Genomic DNA, 25,786 nt, shown 5'->3' on the forward strand with positions numbered 1-25,786 from the left:
TTCAGAAAATAGCAGTGCATTAATTTTTAAAGTAGCAAATGCAGGCGAAGAGCAGTGCTGCCACATGATGATAATGAAGGTGGATATTGTAAAGTCTACTGAGAGAAAAGAAGCAGGGAGCTCCTGAAATATGAACATTTATAAAACAATAACTAGATATTCATATGATAATAAGCTTGGACAGCGGTATCAACAAAGGCCAAAGATGCAGTCCTGTTTCTGCTTAAGCCTGATGAATTGAAAAGCAGAGAGGCAGTCTTTAGTCAGTTCTTCAATCCTAGTAATGAGCTATTGTCAAAACGAAGAAGTAAATATATGGGGGGGGGGGGGAATCTCAATGTTTTATTCTCTTGAAGTTATTCTGTAGAATGAGAGAGTTAAAATGTATTCTGTTCAGGTTGTGTCTTAAATGGCAGCGTCTTTAAAAACACAATCTTGTATGTAGTCAGTTTTCTTAAAATATAGTGCTCAGCATGTTGCATGCTCAGTTATGTGTGTTGCAGAGATGTATGCAAAAGGGATGTATGCAAAACTAGCATTATTGATACTAGCGTGACCATGTCACAGTATTTCTGCAGACTAAATAAGAAATGGTCACCCAGAACTTAATGAACTCGTCTAGTTCATATTTATTGTTTAGTTTTAGTTTTGCATTAATCATGGTGCCATTGCAGGTTTAGTTAAAAATAATACTGACAATTCCAGGTCAGGTCATCTCTAATCTGTTATTACAATTATTGAATGGAAGATGTATGAGATCTTGTTCTCTCTTGTGAATAGAGGTAAATCACAATAATTCTTGAGAAATCCAGAGATTTTTAGTCCTAATTACATGGGGAGAAGCAAACTCATGTTGCATATTGGATGAAATGCTCACTTGTGCTCTGAGGGGAGGACTTTGGCATTTTTCACAGTACAGCTGTATTTTGTAGTTGAAAAAGTCCCTATCTTTCACCCTTGTCTTCACCCTTTTCTAGCTCTACAACTTATAGAACAATCTTAGTTTCTACACACAGAAAGTTTTCAAAGGAGAATTTGTAAATGGACACAACCCAGTTCAGCAGCTACAGAGGTCACTCTGCCAGCAAAGGAATAGAAAAAACTGTGCAGACAAGGGTGGAAAAAAGGGGTGAGATGAAGGGTGAGTTCTGGAGAGCTTTTGAAGGGCAAAGGAAAGTTCAGGCACTGAAATGGAAAGTGGATAATCTGTGCATTTGCTATTTGGAGTGACTGGCAAGAAGCAAGATATAAACAGGGAGGAGATGGCTGTAAGTCATTAAGAAAAGTTGCCTTATCATGGACTAGTGCTTTGGCCTTAAAAATGGAAAGAAAGTGATGGGCTTGGGAAAAGCTGTAAAGACAGAAATGGGAAGTTTGTCAAAAATCTAGAAATTGGGGTAGTCGAAAAAAAAAATAAAAGAAGGCCAGTGCGGGAGTTTGAGAGAAGAAATGAAGGATTGATGATGATGGGAATGAGAAGAAGTAGAAGAGGAAAGGATTTCGTTTAAGTAATAAAGAAAGTCAGATTTGGCCTGGAAATATTCCAAGTCTATCCTTTTGGCTTCTTCTTCTTGCCTTCCTATGTTCCCTCAGGAAAGTGTCTGTCTTGAATAGACATTGGGTAAGGCAGACAAATGGGGCTTTGTCTGATGAGTCCATCTTAACTGGCTTTGACGTTCACTTCCTGGGAAGAAGAAACAGCTCAGGCTGATGACTCTGACAGATAAGTGTAGAAGAAAGCTTGCAGAATAAGTGAAAAAAAACTAGACGAAATTGGGAGTGTGCAGATACATATTCCAACATGTTGCAGGCCCAAAAGAACACAGGGATATAGTATTATTTAAGGGATGTAGTATTATTTATTTCTGCTTGCTATCCAGGTGGTAATGATCAGTGTTCACGTGGTAGGGGCTTTGTATTTCATAGTTCTTTATAGTCCTGTAGTGCAGATGTCTTTCCCAAGGCCTTAGAAAGTTCAGATGTTTTAAGAGTCTTTTAGTGCAATTGCTGAATCTGGTTTTCATTACAAAAGACTCCACAGATGCCCTTTTTAAACTTTTGCACTTGGTGGACTCAGACTGCTTCCCAAACATATAACATATATTTTTTTCTTTTGGCTATCACATTTAGCAAGGAGAGTGGTAAATTAATGACAGGTGCATAGACTTGGAGAACTACCAGCTCCAGAGTCATTATTAAAATAGCCTATTTGTTATATAGGGAGGTTTAGTTGTTCATATCAACTTTAATATAAATCTGGAAGTATTCTCTGAGAAAGTACAACCCAGTCTTAGCCATAACCACAATATTGGAATAAGTAGTACCAGAGTGCTTGAAACTGATGTGAAGAACACCAATAAACTTTCCTTTTCTAGGAATAGACTTGGCCCTACCAATAGATTTTGTTTAGAGATTATGTGTCTCCTGTGTGATATTTACCTCGGCTCGCCACAGTTTATCCTTGGAGAGGAGGAGGGAGAAAGGGGAATGTTAGGAAAGGGGGTTGGGTTTCAGTAGCTGACTTGAGTTGTGCCTCATTCCTAATGGGCCTTACGAAGCTTTCCCGTTTCCATTATCTAACTCCATTGCATCGCTGGAAGGAAAATCTTTTTGGATGTAGGTCATGCTGCTGATCGTCCTACCTTATTTGCCCCATGCAGGAGGACAGCAAATCTCAGTTACGAGAACTGAAACTGAACCTAGTCCTTGTCAGTTTTCTGCTTCTAAGCTGAAAATATTTTTAGTGCTTATAAAATCTCAGATGGATAAATTTCTGTAGTTTGTTCACAAGTAAGTTAGAACAGCTGCATCACTTTATCGAAAATTGGCTGCAAACAAACAAACAAAAAAAATTCAAGGCTGGAATATTTCTATGCCAAATTTCACCCTGGAGTCAATCTTTATAACTTATAAACTCCTGCTGTATATAATGGAAATTCTGACAGATCCTTAACTATTTCATAGCAAACAGTACTACTGCAATACTTTAGGGGGAAAAAAAACATTCTCTTTTGAGCTGCCTTCATCCCACGACTTAGCTATTTTGGTTGTTCTTGCAATTTTTTCCTTAACTGTTCAAGAAAATTACTGTGCTCCACTCTCTGATGCATGCTATTAGATATCTTTGACTTCTAAAGAATAATGCTGCAGTGGTCTGGTACTGTATATAAGATACATTGACTGGATTAATATATTAGAGCATCAGGCATAAATAGTCATTCTGTCATCTTTTCTTCATTCCATCCCCTAAGAAGGTACCTTGGATATACATTTTCGTTCAAAAGATATGGTTTCAGTTATTTTTCCTTTTGCAATTCAGTACTTTCTAAGTTATTTCAGGTCTTTTATGAATGATATTTGACCAAAAGATAATATAGAGACCTTCACAATGTGTAATCTGAGGAGAGGTTATACAGTGAAAGGAAATTCATAGTGTGAGTTCAGCATCCACAGTATGCTACACAGAGAGGATCTCTGCATTGAATATGAACAGGTTGATGAAGGAGAAAGAATTTCTCTAATGGGCAAGGTAGAGGAAATGTGTGTTTCTGTGAATCCAGTGCATCACTGGAGAAGATCTTTCTTTTCCAATTCACATTTCAGAATTTCACCACTGCACTATACTATCCAAATTTTGAAGAAGACCATAAAATGAGAAGATTGCCCTATTCATTATGAATATAAGTCTGCATATGGTTGACCAAATGGGAGTGTTGCATGCACAAAACAGTTGGGCACAGTTTTAGAGGACAGATTAAATTATTCAAATGTAACACTGATGAGATGCAGATGTAAAACTAGATACAATTAGTGGTAAAAAATGGCCAAAAAAGACTTCTGCTTTAAGCATTGTAGTTCAGCTTGGGAAATAGACAAAAATGGCATAAAAATGCTTTAGGGAAAAAAATGGAAAGGACTTTTGTGAAGAGCCGAAGCAGTTGTGCTGAGGTTCTACCCTCTGAGCAGTTACTGCATGGATTCTTCTTGCCTTTCTCCTTCTTCTGTGACTGTATCAGTACTCTGACATCTGTTGACTTGAAGATGCTGTGGTTAATAGTACATATGGTTACATATGGTTAATAGTACTGCAGTAATAGGCCTTTTAGACAGCCAGAATACCCCTGAGAGATGTCAAAGTATTTCAGGCTTTATTTTTAAGTTGAGGTAAATGATTTAGGCCAGTTTTAAGTACTTTCATGTCCTCCTCTGAACTCGGTTCATATGGATGCACAGTAATCAAGCACTTGGCTGTACTGTTAGGTGGGTGCAAGAGGTAGTCCCCATAACTTTTTAAAAGTCCTTCTAAGGCACTTCTGGAAGATTCTGTATAATGTAGTCATATAAGCAGATGGTGTGGTTTTATTAGTGCTTACTTGGAGTGACCTGTGTGACTCTGAATTCTTCTATTTGTGAAAAATGTTCTGTTTCAGAATGATGAAACATCTACATTCACTATAATGTCATGTATTACACATTTATCGTATGCATTAGAGATGACTAACCAACAAAAATCATAGTGAAAATTTTGTTTTGATTGAAATGTGAGTGAAAAATGTCATCCTCCTCCTTTAATCCACTTATTTACCACCAGATGCTTACTGAACAATATAATTTAATAAGTATTGTACTATTGGAAGGCTATCGGTATTTTGATATATCTCTGGAGTAATAGGTTCTGCATTGATTTACTGACTCTTGCTTGTTGCTGTCAGTGTTTGTTTTAAAGACCATTGTTCCACCGATTGGTCCCCTGTGTTACAGAGTTGCTTCTTTTTGTAAGTGCTGAAATGCAGGATACTTTCAAAATGTTAGATCTGACACTGAAGCTAAAATAATTGTTGATGTTCCTTACCCTTCTTGCATCATTTCCAATAAATGGGTTTTTTTCTATCCTAGGAAAACAAGATTATAAGAAAACCAGGCCAATGTTAAGAGCAACAAGATTAAAAGCAGAGGCCAAGAAAACTGCACTAGGCGTAAAGGTAGAAATCCATTTGATAGCTTATACCACCTTTCTGTATATGTTGTTTCTTTTCCCCATAGATGTACTGTGTGAATATTGATTTCTGAGAGTTATTGTTTATGACACTTCAAAATCTAAGTGAAATGCCATCATCTAAAATATTTATGATGGATTGCTTTTACTTAACCCTAAAATAACTAGAATAGCTGAAACACTAAAAGATTTTATGCAGTCCATGTCCTTGGTTTGGCGCGTACTTACATTAATGTCAATAAAATATTGTACGCTTAGGAAATGGATATTTTCAGAGAACCACTATATACACACAAAAAATGCTTTCATGATTTTATACAGTTATAAAAATGACAATAAACATCTTCCTTCCTCCTCTTCCCATCTTATGCCCAGGAGTAATTTAAAGACAGGGCTGTTAAGTATTGGTAAATTCTCAGCACTATTATCTCAGTTGACAACCTAGTATATGCCTCTGACTGGAAAAATGGTTGGCTTAACTAACAACAAAGCACCTAGAAAGGTACTGAACTTTATTTTGAAATGTCCCTTCTTCAGGTGGGTGTATAGTATAATAATGACTAATTAATCATGGCAGTGAATATGAACAAGCAGGACAAATATGAATATTCTATACTATCTCCTATGCAGCATGTCATCATAATGGGTATTTGGCTGAACATACACTGTTTATTTAAGTTGCATCCAATATTTTTTCCTCAAACTTATTTTTTAATCAAACTAATATGGAACTAACTTGGCATCCAGATTAAAAAAACATGCAAAATAAAAAAAAAAAAGTGGATCAAATACCTGGCTGTTCTAGTGAAAGAAACTTCAGAAATGTTAAAAGGAGAACATGTTCTTCTTTCTGGCAGATGAGAAATCAATTTTTTCAAGTTATAGCTTATAGCAAATGCCAAGGTATTACTACCAAGCTGTAACAGCTGTTGAGCTGCCAGATGATGTATTTGGTTGTCTTCCAGAATTTGCTATTATAATCACGAAACAGTGCTTTCTTTTTGCTCCTGATTGCTGATCTCGATCAAGCATTACCGTGCGATGCAGTATGTTTTCACAACATAATCTCCTCAGTTAGTGCTGTGTGTCAGGTTTTAATGAGAAAAAGTAGATTGCCTTTTTTGTTTAAAGGATAGATTATTAACCTTTTGAGTTCAATGTTTTTTCCATCCTTCCTTATTAAATTTTACTTTTTCTTTTCATTTTACTTTCAATGACATGACCTTTTAAAAGTGATTTTCTACTTGGAGACTTTTACTGTACAGCTTAGTTCTATAAAAATATGAAGTTTTTTCTGCACATCTTTTACAAGTGAGAAAAATATGAACCTTGATCCTTCAAAATGTATTTTGTTCCATTTTTTATATAATTCTTCCTTAAAAAAGACAGAGAACAAGTAAGCTTACATATAATCGTATGTATAATGAAAAATCGAATGTTAATGAATAAGAAAAACAACAATTTATTTGGTACAAATGTGTTGCTGCATATTATAGCAGAATGCCTGCTTTGTTCTAATTAAGAATGATTTTTCTATCACTGTGCACTCATGCTCATGTGGTCATGGCATGTGCTGTTCTCTGGAGTTCAGCTAGTTGCACTGTTCTAGATTTGCAATTCTGCCTCTGCCCTTTAAAAAAGGGGAAAAAAATCTTTAAGACATTGTCTTCCGACTGTAACATTTTTTCCACACCTGAGCCTTAAAATATGGTTCTGATCATCCTCAAACTGCTCACAGTCATTTGCTTTGCTTCCTAATTGCTGGGGAAAGCTGACAGAGCTGAAGCAAAAGGGAAGGTGAGTTGGGCACCTTTCCCTGCAGGGAGATGCTTGTGGAGGAAGGAAAACAGAACCTTTTTGCGTCCCTCTCACTGCACTTACTTAATGCAAACAACGCCAGACTTACTAAATGTTACAATACTTTCACTGGAATATTGACAATCCCTATAGAATAAAACTGTGCGCTTCTCCTGGCAGAAGCTACAGTGCACAGCATTGACATGAGGCATATTTAATGTCTCAGGGTGATCTTGCACCTCTTCTCACCTCACAGCGACAGCCCTTCCAAGCTGCTCCATCACTGCGGTGCAGTACAGCGATACCTCGGGTAGTGCGTGCAACTGGAGTCTCTGCAGATAAATCACTCTCCCGAACCCAGGCAAGGCTGCTTTGAAACATGACTTCTGTGTCGCTGTTGGTAAACCCGGTTACCTCTCCCCCTCTCTCAGGCAGGGTTTATTTTGGTCAGACCACTGTTAAGTTCCTCCATCTGTCCGAGAGCAAATTTCTTATGACAGATACATTCATCCCCAACACCTATCCCAGATACTTCTATTTTATGTTCTGGATAAATTTAGAAATAAGAATTTGCTGAACTCTCCTATTTGTTTTGACCCCAGGGTACTAAACCATTCTTTGTGTGTGTGGTTCCCAGAAGAGGCAGCAGAATTAAGGTCCCTTTGGGTTATATAAATTTGCAAAACTATCTTGAGGCTTACGTGTGCATTACTTTTATTGTTTGTTTCCTAATATTCAGAGCTTTGAATGTGTCTGAGCTCATCATTTGGTAAGGTATAGGGTACTATCATCGTTTTGCATTAGCAAGGATTCCTAATGGTGATAAGTAACATGGTTCACCTTCCAAAGGGTGGGATTTTAGTCTTTTTATAGGATGTAGGCCTTGATTCGGTACTGTTGTAGTTGATTACCTTCAATGTGTGTTGAGGAAAAAAGAAAGGTATATAAACTTTTAAGACATGTGCAGTGTAATCTGTTGACAGCACTTCAGATAACCTCAGAAATGTCCAAGATTCTTGACATATCTTTGAGAAAACACATACATATGTGTATTTACCATATATATATATAGATAGATAGATAGATATAGATAGATATAGATATAATTTTCTTATCCTGGTTTCCATACATGATGCAGTATACAGCCTTTCAAAATACATTATCATTTCCTTATAAAAAACTAAGTTGCAGATAAAAATATTGTAAGGGAAATATATACTTACCACACGTGGAAATAAAAGCTCTAGAAAAGAGGACTATTTTTATTATTATAATTCTGTGAAATATCTAACACAATAAGTACCATGTTGTGACTTAATATTTTTAGTGTCCATTAATATCTCTAGAGCTGTTTCATATCAGTGTCCTAAAGAGGTTATATTTATGGGGAGAGCAACCATTGCCTATAAGCTAAGACTTGGTGTAGTATTTAGGTAAAATAAAAGAGGACTGGAGAACTTTGAAGTGGTGTTAGTCATCAATAGCTATGAAGATAATGAAATTCCACTGTTGTGTATTTCACCATAAGAGCTGACAACATGTGCTTAAAAAAAGGCCCTATAAATGACATAAAACTTTTCAGAACCAATCCCCTGGAGATCCTTCACATTTCATCGCTGGCATACTAATTAGCTTGTCTTGTCAAACTTTGATTGCCTTGTCATTTTAATGTAGGGTTTAAAGTAACAAAGTTTCTTTCAGTCACTGCCATTTAGTACTTTTTAATTTCCCCAATGAGAGATTTTATCTGCGTTGATAATGTCAGAGAAGCAACTAAGTACTAATAACTATGAAAAGGTAGTTCAGGAAGGGTGACCATGCTAGCATTCAGGGTGTAGTATTTGTGCTTAGTATGTTTAAACATCAAATATTGTAACAGAGTTATTGTGCTGGCTGTGTCTGTACATGTGGCACTAATGCAGACAGCACCAAAATAGATGATGTCTCTTGGAAAAGTAGGAGCCCTGTCTTGAGAAACGTGTCTGAGAGAAAGCTGTAGGCTCTGTGTTTCGCAGTGTTTGGGTAAAGCAAAATTCATTTGTACCAGGACCAGAAAGGGAGCCTCGGAACCTCCTTTGTGCGGTTGTTCTGCTGCCCACGGAGCTCGTGCTTGTGCCATCGTTCCAGGAGCTCCAGCTGGTCGTGCGTGCCTTAGCAGCAAGGAGTCTGCATGGTCAGTGGCAGCTCAGTTCTCGGTGGATGAAGGAAGGGACGTCACTATGGGGGCAACAGGCAGAAAATGATTTGAGAAGGGTGAAAATTCAGTCCCATATAGCTGAGGGGTTTATGCCCTAATCATTAGTAGAAGCCAAAAGTAATGGGAGTTCTTGGGGAGATTTTTTTTTACTGGGCTGCAAGAATGAATCGGTGGTCCGTGGAACAGATGATGCAGTTTTCTCTCTTGTCGAGAAGCAGACACACATCTGAAAAGTAGTATTTTGCACCCACTTGCAAAGACATAAATGACTACAGAATACCAGTCCATAGAGAATTATTAGCTATGTAATATATTGATTGAGCTAAGGGAAAAATGTTTTCTAAAAAAGTGGGAAGTTACTGACTGTCATTGTTTTGCATATCTACTTAATCTATTATTTAGCTAGCTAGCTTGCTATGAAGAGTCTATCTCATCTGGAACAGGTTATGTATGAACAGATAACAAAACATTCCTAGTGTATTTTGGCAAAGAGTTTTCTCTGATTTCATGCTGTTTGTAATCTGCTAAATCAGGGAGCTCCATTTGCCAAGATATGTTGGGAATATAGTTTAGTAGCTTTGTAAAAATTAAGGCCACAAGGAACTACTAAATCATTTGATCTGGCCTCCTATATGTCACATGTCATAAAATTTCATCCAAATACCTTCTGGGAAGCCCAAACACTTCAGTAGAGCCAAAGTACTTGGGCCTTCAAACCAATCCACGTGCTTCACATAAAGAACAGGGCAGCTTAATGTGCCACCAGTGAACAAAGTGTGATATTCCTAATGATCCCAGCAGTCTGACTATGTTCCCTGATATTGAGATGGAAGGAAAAAAAAAACCCAAACAAAGACAAAAAACAAATCCGGTTGCTCCCACCTGACCTGGCCTGACCTGTACACATAAGCACAGTGATCAGATGCTTTGAGCATGAGTAATCACATGCTTTAAGCATGTGAACAAGATGCACCATGTGGAAGCTTAGGAGGATTTTCTGTACCATCTCGGAGTAATAGTCCATCTTTCTCGGCTTTGGTGTCTACTTGTGGCCAATCTCTTACACTTCAAAGGATAGCTGAGGAAAAAAAAGAGCACAACAACAAAAGCTCAAGTCCCAGAAATTAAATCAATACAATTGGAGAGAATTAGAGGGAGTTCTCTTTGGAAGAGAACGAAACTCTTCGTCTGATCCTATATAGAAAAGTCTGAAGCACTGAAGCATGAGCTGTCATTATTTTTAATAAACTGGAATTTCAGAGGATCACAGTATAATATTGACAATATAAGCAATCCCATTCTTCCCGTGGTCCTGAAGGAGGGGACTCATCTGCAGGGCTGAGTTCATACGCTCCCAGAGCAGCAGCCAGGACCTCCTTTCACACATACTGAAGCTGAAGTAATCTTCCCAAAAGTTAAATAAAAACATACTTTTTTGAGAGGTCTTCCCTTAAAAGACTCACAGCTATGGTAAGTCCATATTCTCCCCAACAACTAATTCCAGTGTTCCATCATCCTTCCTCCTGGGGAATTACATCTTATTTCAAGGTTGAGCTTATTTCAAGGTGTATCTGGAGGGGTCCCTGTAAACAAGATCAGACTGTCTTGACAAGACAAGTCTGACTGACAAGATCATCTTACTTAAATACAGGTATATGGCATATATGGTTATATGCTGTAGCCAAACTACCTCTAATTCTTCTCTATGATAAACAAAACACATTGCGCTCCTTTAGCTTGGCCATGTAAGGCTTGTTTTCCAACCTCTGATCTATTTTAGTGACCTCTTTTTGAACTTGATCTTGAGGCATGATTTCTAGCACTTGACATAGTATATCTAGTGATGATCTTACTAAAACCAATCATTTCCCTAGTGGAAATCCCCTGTATCCTTATTCGGAGATTGCTCTGAGGTAGTGCTTATCCCTTAAATCCGAAGAACATTATAGAGTCACAGTTTTTCAAGGCAGAGCCCCCTCCTTTGTAAGTACTGTCTACATTTTTGATATCTGTATATATTATCTTGTCTTTAGCTAGAACATTCATGTTCCCAATCTTTAAATTTTGGGAAGTGATATATGCTGTTTAAATCTACATACTAGTAGTTGGTGAAATAGTCTACTTGTGTAAAGCAGACGTAAACGTTTCATGATTCTTTGATCCAAAAAGCTTTTTCTTTTTTGAGTTGTGGATTTCTTCTTTCCCGTTACAAGTTATTCCAGCTTTTTTACCTTCATTAGGTGTAGAATATACTGTGTTAAGGAAGTAAACATCCATTTGTAAGTATTGTTTTACTATAACTCTAAAAATTGGACACACTGGATGTCCACATAAAGTCTTCCATTTATCCTCGGTCAGTGTCATTTGCTTCTTTTCATCCCTTTTAGAAATGGTTAGGGATAGTTCAGCATTTCAGAGACAGAAATTTGTGGTGCTCTTTCACCTAGTTTTAAAAAGGTGTCAGTTAAAAATGGTACGATTCTCTTTGGGAGACAATAAAAAATAAATTAATATGTAAAAAATATGAACATTTCCTGAGACTATGGTATTTCTCTGTTTATGTGTTATACAGTATTGTCTTACTCAGTGTCCAGATTTGTGTTATTATAGCCAATACTTTTTCCTCACCTAGTCCCCCATTTTTTCATTTCTTGATTAATCTCATTTAGATCTCAGCTCTGCAACTTGCTCCATCAGGGTGAATCTGAGGACACTAGCTGAAAATTTCAGCTTGAGAGACATAAAAATAATGAAAATGAAAGGAGAATTAAATCAACTTTATGCCATAATGGCATGTGTTTCCTTTATGGAAAAGTTTCTGAGAAACTTAACAAAGATGAAGCCAGTATGGTTCTACAGAAATTGCTGTAAATATAAGAGAATATAATAGAAAACTATGTTCCTTTTAAAGGCCTGTTTGACCATATTTTGGAATTTGAGAGTGAGGATATTATTTTCTAACATTCTATACCATGTTTTAAAAAAAAAAAAAAAGGAGAAAAAGCCCTGTGATCATTTTAAGTTTATTTCTGTAGGATTTTTTATATATGAGTTAATTATTCATGGTGAAATCCTCTGAGTAAATGGATTTTGCAGAGGGATGATAGGGACAATCCATAAAGTGCAAAAGAAAGGGACCTATATATGCAGGGTAGGGAGTATTTTAACATTTCATTTCTATGCATGGCTTAAAATACAAAAAGCAAAACTTGAGAAGTATAAAACAAATTAAAATGACAATACGTACTGTTGTTGGAAAAACAGTACAGTGGTGCAGTGTTTCATTTGCTACTTACATTGCAAAATTTGTGTTTATAAAAGTTCATAAACTGGATGGAATCCTTAAGAGACTGCAGAGCCCTAGCTGAGAGCCAGGTGTCCTTCGTTAGATTTTTGCTACTCTGCCTTCCTATATAACTCAATGTTAAGGTTCTTGCATAATTGTCAAACCTGGAATTTCGATATGCTTACCTCCATAAGCCCTTTCACTCTTGGGGTTTAATAAATATTGCTCCATCCACACACTTCCTAATATCTGTGTAAGGAAAGTAGTAATGTTATTGCAGTGTTATTCACTGTAAAACTTAGGCAGAGAGGCATTAAAGAGCTTCTTCAGTCAGAGCAGTTATTGGACAGCCTGAGAATAGAATCAAAATTTTCCCAATTCCACTTTCTAGGGAACAAATCTTCAGTGTAAACATTCCCCTATTTTTTTCTCCTTTTACTGTGAATTTTGTAAGGGAGACTGGGGAGGAGGGAGAAGAAAGAGGAACTAATTGTAAAGTAGAAAGCATGGCAAGCATGGCACCCAAACAAGGGGAAAAAACTTTGTAATACTGGAATGAATTTGCTCTCTGTGTCAAGTGTGAACGGTGCCTGCATTGTATGGTTTTGTTGTCCACTCTCCTGAGCAGATGGAGCTTGCAGTTGTATGTCACTTGTTTATTACATCCTCTTAAGATTAGTAGCTGTGTGGCCAGATGGGTCTGGGAGCACAGCTGTGGATACAAGGAAATAAATGAAACCTGTCTGATGCTGCCATGCCCTTTTGTGAGATACTGACGTGTTGCAACTGCAACAAAGCAAAAATCACTTTCCTTTAATATGTTAGTGAATTAGATGTAATTTCTTTTTTTTTAATCAAATCATATAAAATCAAGAGAATAAGGTTCAAAGGGTGATATAATTCTACGAGGAAACTGTATTTAAAATCTGTAGCAAGCAGCCTCAGCAAATTTACAGGAACAATTTTAATGTGTTAAAATAAATTTACAATACATATCAATTAATCATCCGTGTAAAATGTAAAGCAAAGGTTTCTATAGAACAATGACTCATATAGAGCACACGCCAACTAGGCAGTAGTATTTCAAAGTTTATTAGATGGCATATGTTGAATTATTGATCCAACATTCTGATAAACTATATAATGCATTCATGTAAATGCAAATGAAATGCTGTTCTATAGAAGAATGCCAGATTATGGGCTAGACTTTAAGAAGTGAAGCTAACACAGTTTTAACTCCTTCATGGCAGTGGACACAGAAAGTGAGTCACAAAACTACCATGAATCTGAAGACGTGGGATGAAATTCATCCTGCAACGAAGATGTCTACACCTGACTGTCACTCATCTACACTCCCTTTCCTGTCAAAGGGGAGAAACAAGCATTTTTAGGGAGAATTCACCTGACCTTTCTTAGATATCTGCTTTAGGACACAAAGAATGACACAAAAGGAGGTCAGATTCTCTCCTTTGACTGCAGAGGGTGCCTAAGTGTCCAGGTCATGTGTAGACGACTCCATTCAGTCCCACTAACAGAGCTGATTTGATGTAGCATGTTCTGCAGCAACTCAAATTACTTACTGTACACTCAGCTATTTTTCTCATCCGCTTTTAAGTGTATGGGTGGATTGTTTTGATGCAGATGATTTGTAGTTTAACATGAAGCTGAGATTCTGAGGAGGTTTTGTTGCTTCTTTTTGTGGAGGGAAGGTGGTTGGGAAGGACTGTTCCTTTTGAGAACCGCACTGCATGATTTTAAGAATACATTATGATGATAGATAATGAAGCAATGCATGTTTTTAGCTGTAGAAGTGGCAGTTTCTCTGAACTGAAGGAACATATGGCCATTTCTCAAAATTATATTTCTTCTTTCATTGTCTAACAAAATGAGAGTTGACACTGCAGGAAGTGTGCTGTGCTTTCCAGGAAAATGAAAACTTAAAAATCGGAAACACTGTGACTTTGAAAGAAGTGATGTTATAAAGAGGATATCACACTATGATTTATTATATCTGACATCTAAAGTTGAGCTTAACTTGGTCCAGCCTTAAGACAGAATATCATGATAGGCAGTCACATAATGAAAATGGCGTTTAGTACAAAAACATTTTTCTGCTTCTGAAAGCTGCTATAAATCATGTACACTTTGGAAGACTTTCATGTTAATTAAGGAAGATGCAGCAAGTTGCAATATTTTATGGGAAGAGAGGCAAGTGCAAGTGCAAATTGTGGTGCTTTTTACTTTATTGCGGTGAGGAAGCAGGAAAAGTTTCACCCCATTCTGAAGGATTTTGTAGATCCATATTAGAGCATGCCAGGAGGTTGGGAGGTAGAGGTACTGATTTTCAATGACTTCTACCATACTGTGTTTGCTTCATTAAAAAATTACAAATTTGTTGGCAAAAAGCAATAACATATTGCTAGAAAACATCAAAATTCACAGTGTAAATTCATAATTTGAATTTGTATTCAAAACTGTGGTTTCACAAATTCTGTGTTTTCTTAAAAAAAAAGGAGTAGCATAATAAATGGACATAAGAGCTGCTTTTTCTGGGTGATATCAAAGATCTTTTAGCCAAATATCCTATTTCTGACAGTATATCAGACTCATCAAAATCTTTATTAAGTGAATGGATTTTATAACATTCTGAAATGGTGATCACAAAGGAGAAATCATTAAAATTGCAACACATTATGTAAAGTATACATGTCTGATGAGAAGCTACATCGATGTGTTTTATACAAGGGAAATAACATTTATTCCATATTTATCTGAAACAATACTATTTCTAACATTTTTTGGTTTTATTTTTTTTCTCTCATTTCTACAGGAAGTTGCCCTTGTCCTTGCAGCTATATTGGTATTTTTGTTGGCTTTCTATGCTTTCTTTTATCTTAACATTTCCAGTGAAGTTGACCTTGATCTGGATCCAGATGAAAACTAGCAGATGCAATGAATCTATCATCAAGATTCCTTCAGCTGGAGCAAGACTACATAGGAACACACAGTCCCTTCACTGTGAGACAATAAACGATGCCATTTCTTGCGGTCCAAATTCCTAAGAAAATTTTGCAGTATGTCAGTCACTTTCACATTCCAGCTCTCCAGAATACAGGAAGAATACTTGCACCTAGCAAGCCTATTTGGTTAACACCAAAGCCAGCAGCCACAGTACAATATATGAAGTTTATTGTTTACATTATTTTTTTCTCAGGCAGAGAACTTTGATGTCAAAAGACAGGTGCTATTATTATAATGGGTATTGATGCTGACTTCACAGGAGAAGAGTCTGCCTTGACTAATTTTAGGAATCAGAGCTTCCTAATAGCCAAATTAGGTTCCTTTTCCTTTCCCCAAAGAAAGCAGAAATACCAAATAAAATGTCTTTTCTTGATTTGTATTTAAAGTATATCAAAAACCTCTCATTCTTTCTCTCCCTTTTTATCTTTCTTGTACATGAGTGCACACATGTGCGCATGCACAAAGATAGAAGAAATCGTAGGAAAAAATTATCCTTTTAGAAGCAGTCTGTCACCTCCTATATGAACTTAATTTTATGTCATCCCAGATTCTGTGTGCCCATATATCTACAGTAATCTTTTTCATTCTTTTGCCAACTGTTCAGCACACATGTGTTCTGTCAGAAATGGCACCTGGATGACAGAAGCTCTAACATTCGCATATGCCTCTGAAACACAGTTCTTTGCCTCCTGTGCTGTCTGAACTAGTGTAAATAGAAAGTTCAGTCACTGTTGATTTTAATTAGTGTATTCCTCTATTATTAATCTAAAGTTGAAATTGTATTTTCATTATGCTCTTCCTGCTGGTTGTGGTATCAACTTGCTCTACCTGTTAGGGGGATGTTGTAAAAATTTGCTTTCCAGTTATACAATCATTTTTTATCATCAAACTGATGTGGGAAGTTGTAACTACTGAGAAACCTTTTTCTATGCATACTTCTAATGACTGGAAGAATGTTGGATCAATGACATCTTTTAGTTCTTGCAAAGTACTTTTCAGAATATGCAGTATAGATAACATTTCTGATCCCTTTGATAAAGAACCACAAGCAACTTGAAAAAGTAAGTATGTTAAAGCAGCTGCAGGGAGCTGTAAAAATTCAGGCTTTATCCTCTTCTGCTTTGGCTTTGGTGTATTTCTGGACCTGTGACTGTAAAAGTTCTGTTTTGTTCATTTTAAAAACGTGGTCAGTCTTTCTCTAGTTCTGATTTCTCTTATTTTGATATCAAGAAGAGCATTGAGCCATTGCTGCTGAGTGTGACAAGAGACTTGCCCAGGTTTTCTTCCAGAAAAATTTTCAAAATCCTGAAATTCTATTAGCAAACTAGCCTTGAGGCATCTTTGATATCAGTTTCAGATTAGATGGAAGCTGAAGATTAGATTTAGTTGCAGCGAAGACATTTACTGAGTTGTTCCAGAAATGCATGACTTGCTTAGATTTCATATAGTGATTTTGGAGACAAAGGGACACCAAATCATAGCAAAGATTATAATGTAAAAAGATATTTATTTTAAATTGACACAGTCCCATTATCACCACTTAAGAACTTAGATCAATGCAGTTAATTTTTAAACCATATAGTAATTATAACCATATACATTATGAGTCTCTAAGGACACACTTCCTATCTGTCATAATCCTCGTTCAGCTTATGTAATGCAAAACAACTCCTCTAGAAATTTGGAGTACAACAGCCTTCCAAGAAGAAGATGAAAGACATATATACACATCTATGTGCATATATTTCTCATTTTTTCAATTATGACTATTACAGGCACAAAATCCTAACATTTATACATTTGTATGACTTATAGTCCTCTAATACTCATATACACGACCAAATGCTTAGCAACATGTTGCATTTATGGTGAAGCATTTCCTGACACGTGGCCTGCCTTTCAGTGGAGAGAAAAGCATATCGCAAGCTGTCTTTCTGGATGTGACATGCCTTTCATTTCACCAGTGCCACACCACATGTCACAGAAGCTACAGACCTCTCCTTTTACTTTGCATGAGCAATTTCCCTTTTCCATAAAATGCTGGAAGGATTGCTTTGTTAATGTGTGCGTGTTGCACTGTGGGTGATATGCGGTATGAGAAGGATGTGCTGTTATCCCTTAATGCAGGTTCTCTATTAACTTGCATTCTGATCCTGTTTCATTAAGAAGTGAGCTATTCTTAATATCAAATGAGAACATGAAGTTACTAGAACAAGAACATATCATTTTGCACATATTATGAGTCACAGACAAACTCCAACCATGTCTATGAGTGAATGAAGTATCTTCACTAGTTTGTGAACATTGTGCGCATTGCTCTCCAGTGCTACAGTTTGCAATTTTCTATTAATTAGCTTCATTTAGGTTGTTTTTTTATTTATATGAAAGATATTCTTATGTAATCAGAAACCTTCCTTTTGCGTCGCTAAACTGGATAGACTTCTGTTCCGTGTACATAGTAATACATGGTAAATATTGCAGCGAATACACCCTTTCTCTTATCAGTATGCTAATTTTAATGGGACTGTGTCAATAGTTTTGTAAAGATAACCCCCCACACACATTTCATCAAACTATGCATCCTTGTTTTTCTAAAAGGAATAAGCACAACAGTGTTAGCAACGAGGCTGGATTCTGAGTTTACTAACATTTATACTTTATACATATTACTATGATTCCACTGAGTTCAGTGAAATTACTTCTGATTTACTCTAAGGGGAAATCAGAATCCAGCCTGCAGTTATTTCTGCTTTCTAGAGGACTGCAGTGTCCATGCCTGCTATTTGAAAGTGGAGACTGATTTTAATCTTGCAAACACGTTGCTCATTTTGCCCTTATTTTATTAAATATGCCTCTTGGTTTTTAGAGCATTTTTCTTTATGTGAATTGCTCAGTATCTCTTTTAATAATAAATGGATTTCTACTATTTTTGTGCTCTTATTAATGTGGGATGTGTCACAATGAATTATATGTTCATTTGAAAGAACATTAATCTAGACAGCATGATATTCAAGTTTTAGCAGTGATACTTACATTTTTCGAACATTTGAACTAGTCTAGGCAATTCTAAGCCCTAAGCTCATATTAAAACTTAGTGTAGTCTATGAATACTTTAAAGACAATGAAGAAAACTTCCCCTGGCATCCTATCCAATAGCAGTACAGCAGTTCTTTATCACAGAGAAAGTTGTTCCCTGTAGCTCCCATCAACTTCAGAAGGATTGGCTTTCAAGGAAGGATTCCTGATGAAATCATTTACACAGCAGCCCTGACTTAACTAGGCAGCTTTTTTCAAGGATGTTCACCTCTGGGGACAGAGTAGACCTCAGTGTTGTTGCTGCCCTCCACTTGTGGAGTAAAGTGAATTCCTTCCTAGCAGAGATTGCCTAGGAGATGCCTGTGCTGGGCCCTCTCACTACGGGCAGGAGCGGATGCCTCTGGTTCCTCCAGAAGCGTGGGAGCTGCTGCTATTCTCCACCAGTCTCCCTAGAAAGGAAGGAACAATAGCCATCCTGCAGGGATTTTGCCCAGTAAATCTTTCTTCGGTGTTTTTTTCTTTTCCTTTTGATAATACAGAAGCAGACCCACCATATAGACCATCTCAGGACAGCTGCTGGTGAACACTGCCAGGGGAAGGCTTTAACTCTATTTCCTATAGCCCATAAATATATTTTACTTGAAGTTTAGGAGACATGTTAAGTGTTACCCTAATGGACCCTAGAGATATATTTAAACTTTTGTTGAAGAATGCTTTATTTAAAGTTCACTGTTGCATATCATATAGACATCGTGTGATTCAGGATATGTCATAGCTCCTTACGTTAATCTAACCAACTGTAGCAGTGGCAGCAAGTACACTGCAAGATTATGCAACACCACGTAACCGAGAACATATGCAATATGAGTGAACTTCTCTGTTTGCTTAGATTTTTAGTGTAATCTAGAATACTTGACCTAACAAGTTGTATTTGAAAACAGACAGCTTTTAAACAACTCTATTCAATGAGGGCAGAGTGGAAGCCCTACAAAAAGGCCCATACTATCTCCATGAAAATTGCTTCCGTGGAAGAGACTTAGCTGCTGACTTAGGGCCAAGTTTTGAATGCTGCCCTTTCAGGGAGGAAAATGTTGCTAGCAGCTCCCAGTAGAGTAATGATTCATTTTGCTCTTCTATAGGATTGTGCCCATAGGGCACAACTGAGCCCTTATTGGTGAAGGTCAAATGCATTCAGGACAATTCTCAGTAAAGGATTGTACCTGAAATGCAGACTATGCAATTTAGAGTGCCAGCAAACAAGATACTATAGATCTTGATCACATTTCAAGTTTTACTTACAGTAGCATAATAATTAGTGGTGCTTATGACTGAGAAAATAACAATATGGCACATCAATAAGACAGGAGAAATTGATGTTGGAACTGCTTCTTAAAAGATTTTGTAGCGGATTATGCCTGCACTTTGGGAAATGAAGCCATGAGATGAACAAACTGGCAAAGATCGTCTGCGCTTTTACGCTTACAATATTTTTCCCTGAAAGAGCTAGCGGAGATTTTTTGCAGCACTTCTCCCCATCATCCTCTTAGTTTTCTGTAATACATTCTTCTGTAGGTGTATTTCTACACATTTCCAAGAGTGGAAAATATTTTTCATAGTTTATGAATGTATTTAGTTGACAGAATACTATACTCTTCCTTCCCCTCCCCCTGCCAATCATAACAAAATTGAGAGAGCCAAAATGTTAGGTACCAGTGTCTCTCAAGCAGATGTCACACCACTATTTTTTAGCCCGTTTAAATGAATAAACATGTTAAACTGTGAAGTATTACATTTTAGATTTTTTCATTAAAAAAAATGGGACAATCTGTTTACTGTCCTTAATTGAGACAACAATCCTGGTGGTTGCCAGTTTTGGCAGTTGTAACGATGAATTATAAATATTGGGACAAATCAACTAACTGGTGATTGTGAAGGATAGTTCAAGTAGGAGCCTCATTTTGCATGAATACTTTTTTCATTGCTATATTTTTTCTAACTTCTATAATTGTTATACCAGTTTTGCATGTTAAAGCAACAAATAAATATATGACTACTCAAAAAATAGTCTCGATTCTGTTGTCTTCCATTGTCATAAAAGCAGGCAAGCATGTGTCACAGACCTGTAGCACAGTTCATGTCTTTCTTACCCAAATTCTCCCAAAAAGATGTTTATTCAGGTCTACTACAGATGTGGGCATTATGAGATATGAAGAGTTTCATTTTGCTGAAAAACTAAGCAGAGCACAGATCTTTGGGAGTTTGCCATTTCACAGATAGATTGTAGGAATTTTGAAGAGCAGAACCACAGGAGGTGAGTATAGAGTATGGTGACAAACTGATGTCATTCCCCTATCACAGTCTCTCTGGAAAAGAGAGTGGAAGAAAATAGAACTAAAACGGGAAATTCTTTCAGGAGACAGCCACCTCACAACTCACCGTGCTACTCAGGAAGAAAAGCTGCCTCAAGTTCTCATTTTTCATAGGGCAAAAAAGAGCTGGGGGAGACAAAGAAGTCTGGTATGAAAGCAGCTTCTCAATGTATCAATGATTCATTAAGTTAAGGTATAAACTGGGTTTGGGGGATTTACACAAAGTGTAGGTCAGGCTACTTTGTGCTACCTTCATTCAAAAAAATTGTCACATCATGCCAAGCTGGAGTAGTTTTGTGTGTCTGTTATTTGACTTAAATCTAAGTGTTCTTACTAATATTGGCAATGTTGCCATTCCTTTATATGCACCTTTTTCTCCCGTGATCCTAACAGCAGAGAGGAAGGACAGGGAGGGAAATGGCATAGGAGCCCTTTTGCTGATTCTGCATTCCCGAAGCATTGTCCCGTGCTCAGTGGGGTGAAGCTGGTGTTTAGAGTTGGACTGCACTCCTGGATTGCTTTGGACAAGCTACAAAAAAGAACAGAGCAGAGCTTAACCTACAGGCCAAGCCTCCTACCATCTCTGGTGCGTGATTTGTTGCCACAAATAAATAGAAGCTGAGAAGTTGAGGCTTTTTACTTTTATTTATTAGGTTCTCAGAGAGGTGCCAGAAAAGTTGTTTTTGTTTTCCTTTTGAAAGTTGTTTCTGCATAGTTGTTTCACATACTCAGTATCTGTGTGGCAGCTCTTTGGTCAAAGGATGGCTCATGCCTACTGCTTTCATCAGGAAAGCTGTGGCTATTATCCTTTTGCAAGGAGAGCCTGGCCTGCCATCTCCCCCCTCCCAGCTGAGATAAAAAGTATAATAAGACTTGCTTTGTTTTGGGAAGTACAGCAAATTCTGAAGTTACGGAAGCTCTATTTAGCCTTCCTTGCCTGAGGAGCCTTCACGCTGGCCCACATAGTGAAAGACAGTTTTTATTTGCTTATTTGCTTGCTTGTTTTTTGATTATTTCCTTCAGCTTCTCATTTTAAAAGATGAGCTAAAATGATTTTCTACTTAAAGCAAGGCTGTTTAACAAGTGTATCAAGAGTTCTCACTGGCCTAAGGAGCTCCTAACTGTTCATTCTTAAAAGGGAGACAATCATATTTGTGTTTATCTGTTCATTAATCATAGCTGAATGATTCTCAAGGTGCTCTTCTCAGGCTGTACTTTACCTTTGTGCCGCTGCATCTGCCCTTCAAATAATAAGGGGATGTGATATACAAAGAAGAGAGTAGAGGGGCTTCTTCAGATCATTATCAAAGCCACAAATTCATTCAAAGTTGGGCAATATATATGGGGAACTTCCCAGTGTGCTATACAGATTTTTATTTTGAAGAGCGGCCCTTTAAAACCTGCTGTGCTCTTGCGAATGCCTATTTGCCGTTCCTTGCCCTTATACATGAAGACTTGTGAGTTCATGTTAAAATAAGACTTGAGTAAAAATACAGTTGTATTATTCATGAGAATACTTCAGAAATTTGTTCTCACAAAGCAGTCATCATCTGCTTTCAATTAATAGAAAAAAATGCTTTGTTTGCAGGGATACAGCTTGGTCAAATGTACCTTGTCATTTGAAATGTTACAGAATGATAATATCATCCTTTTAGCTAAGGATTGTCTCAAAATGAGAGTTACTTTTAATGGGTATGACTTTTACCAAGGAATATTATGTTGAAATTTGAGAAATTCTCCCAAGAAATTTAAGATCTATGACTAACAGGAGCAAGGATTTCAAAATTTTTCCTTGTCAGTGAGATTTATCTTCTCTATTAGGAAATCTTCAAACTCATATTGTGGTGGAGTGCATAATGTTTAAAGGACAAAATAAAGAATTCTCTGGATTCTAGATTTAAGAACAAAATAGATGCTCAAGTGACTCTCCACACACATTATTTAACCTCTACTGATATGACTGGACTACATCAGTATTGAGTGAGGAATCTACCTTATTCATGATTGCTGCACCCTCAAACTTATGGTGGCAAGTGTTTCTACTATACTGTATTATGCTCATATATACAGAAGAAATGTCTCTCACTAAATAAATACCTGTGTACAGCGGAAGATAACTTCTCTTTCGTACATCTTAATGTAAAAAATACAGATAGAAAGAAAAATATGTGGGCATTTTGAAACAAGAATCATTCCTGCAGCATAGGAGATGTGCGTAAGTCTAAAACCAATTACATTTAAAAGATAATATAGATATGGAAAGGAAGTCTTCATTGCTCTGTACACTTACGGAGGATAAAAGTAGGCCTAATTTCTTTGATATATTCCCCATTCCTTGCAGTACAGATTTGTACCGTAGTTTCCACAAAGCTATTATTCCCCATACTCCACTACTGGTTTGGGGATCATCATCACCGACTCATGAAAAATTGTCTCATATTTCCCCAAGCTTAAATAAGAAAATTGAGGTATCTCTATTAAGCACTGAGTTATTTAGTTGCTTTAAAAGAGTCTGCTAGAAGATATGTATAATAATGTAAAATACAAAGTGATGTGGAATAACGAAAAAGATTAAAACTGACTTTCAACTGATCAACTACGTATCAGAGAGCAGGTCTGGGTGTCCCTTCTGCACTAGCGTTTCCCTAAAAAGCCTAGAGGAGCAGATCTGTCACATCCACCCATCAACATTTGTCTCAGTTACCATTTTAATTTTCAGATGCTCTGCGAAGGGTTAAAACTTCCAGGTCATTGGTCTAGAGAAGGTTGGTTTCGATCTTTGCACCTAATTCAGACCTTCCCATTTGCTTGGATCAAGGCTCTTCAAAAGATACATTTCAGAGAGCTGCTAGCAGTTTGAAAAGAGATCACGTTGCTACTTAAATTTGGGAAGTATTTGCTCAGATTGTCTGGCAGTAGGGTACCAGATGTGTCAAACTATGTACAAAGGGAAGAGTGAGCCAGGGAAGACAGAGCTCAGGACATTGCCAGGGACTAGATACAGATGTGCTGCCAGATGCCACTTCTTATGCACTCCCTCCTGCAATGGCATAAACCCAAGAAAATTTATGAGAGGACCCCAGTGAAATCTTGCTCTTGAGTAAGATTTGAGATCATGAGAAGTATCTCTTATGCTAAGGATCATGAAAAGATGATCATTTCATTAACCGCTAAGTATTATAGGAACTGCAAATGCTGAAATAAACCTTCCTTGACCTAAGAGTGGGGGTTCATCTGTGAACCTTTGCGAAAACCTGCACATATTACAGATAACCAAACAGTTTAATACTTGTAACAGGGAGTCTATGCAGCTGAATATGAGGAAAAAAAATTCAATGAGGAATATTTTATTTCTATTCCAGAGGAACTACAGAGGCCCAGGCTCTGGTGGAGGCTGAGGAAGGAATCATGTATACTAATGACGTCTGCCTCCTTTCATCATTTGCCAGCAGCAGGGCAAGACATCTCTCCACACAGCCAACAAGAGTACTTTAATTAAGTAAAACAGAATTACAAAATACCAGGCTACCTAACTGCTCCAGTTTAGAGAGCTGCAAAAGTAAAGCTCTCAGTTCATTAAATTATAGCTTATAGAGATACCCCACTACTACATGCTTTACAGCCAAATATCAAACCCAGATCCACTAGCAACATTTTCATGCGCTGTCAAGTACTCCTGTATCTCAAAAGTCTTGAGAATTACAGAGACTGTCGTATGTGTGAGAGTGTTTGTCTTATGTTGCTCCTCTTACAAGGTGTTCCTTGACCTCAGTATAGGCTGAGACCTTAAGTTTTCAGGCTAATGAGGAGGAAAAAGAGGATATTTTGTAAAAACTCTTCTATATGCTAGTCTTAATCCTTTAGTGGCAGATAATACAGCTTTCCTTGGAGGTGGAACTGGGATAAAGTACTGTGGGAAAGATACTGTTGTGCCTTCTTTGGCAGCCAGCATGATTCTTCCACAGCACAATGCAAAAAGCTTTGGGCCTTGAATGTCCTAGCAGAGGACTAATTAGTGATGTGAAAGGCTGAATATATAGTCTTGAAATAAGGACAGCAACCAGCAAGCAGAACAGTCCCTTCTTCTACAGCAGTGCTTCAGTCCAAAGGAGCATCTCTGCCTTTCCATCCAAAGCCCAAGCCTTGGCTTGCTCCTCTGCCTGGGAACTGGAGGAGAACAAATCTTGCATGACCCCTCTACAGCAGTTACACAGGTTGTCCCTCCAAGAACGAAAACTTGCTCACATAGGAGAAAAGAACTTGGAAGACTCTGAGTAATAGTGCCACCAACACCCACTGTTTTTGAATTATATCACTGGCTTTCATCCCTCTGAAAAACAATGATGATTTAACTAATACTGTAATGTTCCTAATGACTTGTTTTTTGGATATATGGCAACTGCATTAAAAAAAAAGAAAAAAAAGCCGTGCAGATGGTGGCTTGATTCACTTCTGCTGGCACAGACTGCACTTGCTCCTGGAGACGGGTACAGCACCTCCAGCAGGGCAGCTTATGTTGGAGAAGACAAGACTTTGTACATCATTATGCACTTGCAACACGCTCCTTCCAGGCAGTATTGCCTGCTCTGGGAGTCCTGAGTCCCTGCAGGGCCAGGGTGGCTGACGGTGCTCTGTGCTGCTGCATCAGCTCTCTGAGCAGTTTAAGTATTGACAGGGCTTATCTATGAAGTAGTCCTGAGCAAGCAGTGCCCTGGAGGCAAAAGCAAGACAGAAATGCATGTGGGAGGATGAAATAAAGTCCCAGAGGACACAGAAAGCCTATATGCTAAATTGTCAGGAGAACAGTGTTTAAAACTGACTCCAGTCAGAAACAAAGGAAATTTAGAAGTTGGGTTTATGTAGGGTTGATTCTAGGCTGATCCTGAGTGCCCCTGTAGAGCAGAGAGGTGGTTCAGAGTTGCAAACTGTCAACAGACCTTCAAGGGTCAGGTGCTTTCCCAGGCTTTTCCCTTTTGTCTACAAAGCGACCTTACAGATAATTTTTACAACCTGTCTGGTGACAGACTGACCCACTTCACACCATGCCAATACTGAATTTGCTTCTGGGTTTGCTCAGGTAGGAG

General features: G+C 37.6%; 1 protein-coding gene across 2 annotated transcripts in view; it reads left to right on the forward strand.

Annotated features, from left to right (window-relative positions):
- Nucleotides 1-18,223, forward strand: part of TRIQK (triple QxxK/R motif containing) — a 60,789-nt gene extending 42,566 nt beyond the window's left edge. Inside the window, exons 3-5 of one of the 2 annotated variants that reach the window (XM_026099775.2) lie at nt 4,897-4,982; nt 7,050-7,154; nt 15,107-18,223. In XM_026099775.2, the coding sequence (XP_025955560.1) occupies nt 4,897-4,982; nt 7,050-7,154; nt 15,107-15,220 (305 nt within the window). In that variant the 3' untranslated portion in view covers nt 15,221-18,223. The remainder of the gene's footprint in view (nt 1-4,896; nt 4,983-7,049; nt 7,155-15,106) is intronic. The other variant, XM_026099776.2, reaches the window with a different exon arrangement.
- Nucleotides 18,224-25,786: the final 7,563 nt, after the last annotated feature.

The sequence above is a fragment of the Dromaius novaehollandiae genome, chromosome 2 (genome assembly GCF_036370855.1).
Source record: "Dromaius novaehollandiae isolate bDroNov1 chromosome 2, bDroNov1.hap1, whole genome shotgun sequence".
Taxonomy (NCBI): Eukaryota; Metazoa; Chordata; class Aves; order Casuariiformes; family Dromaiidae; genus Dromaius; species Dromaius novaehollandiae.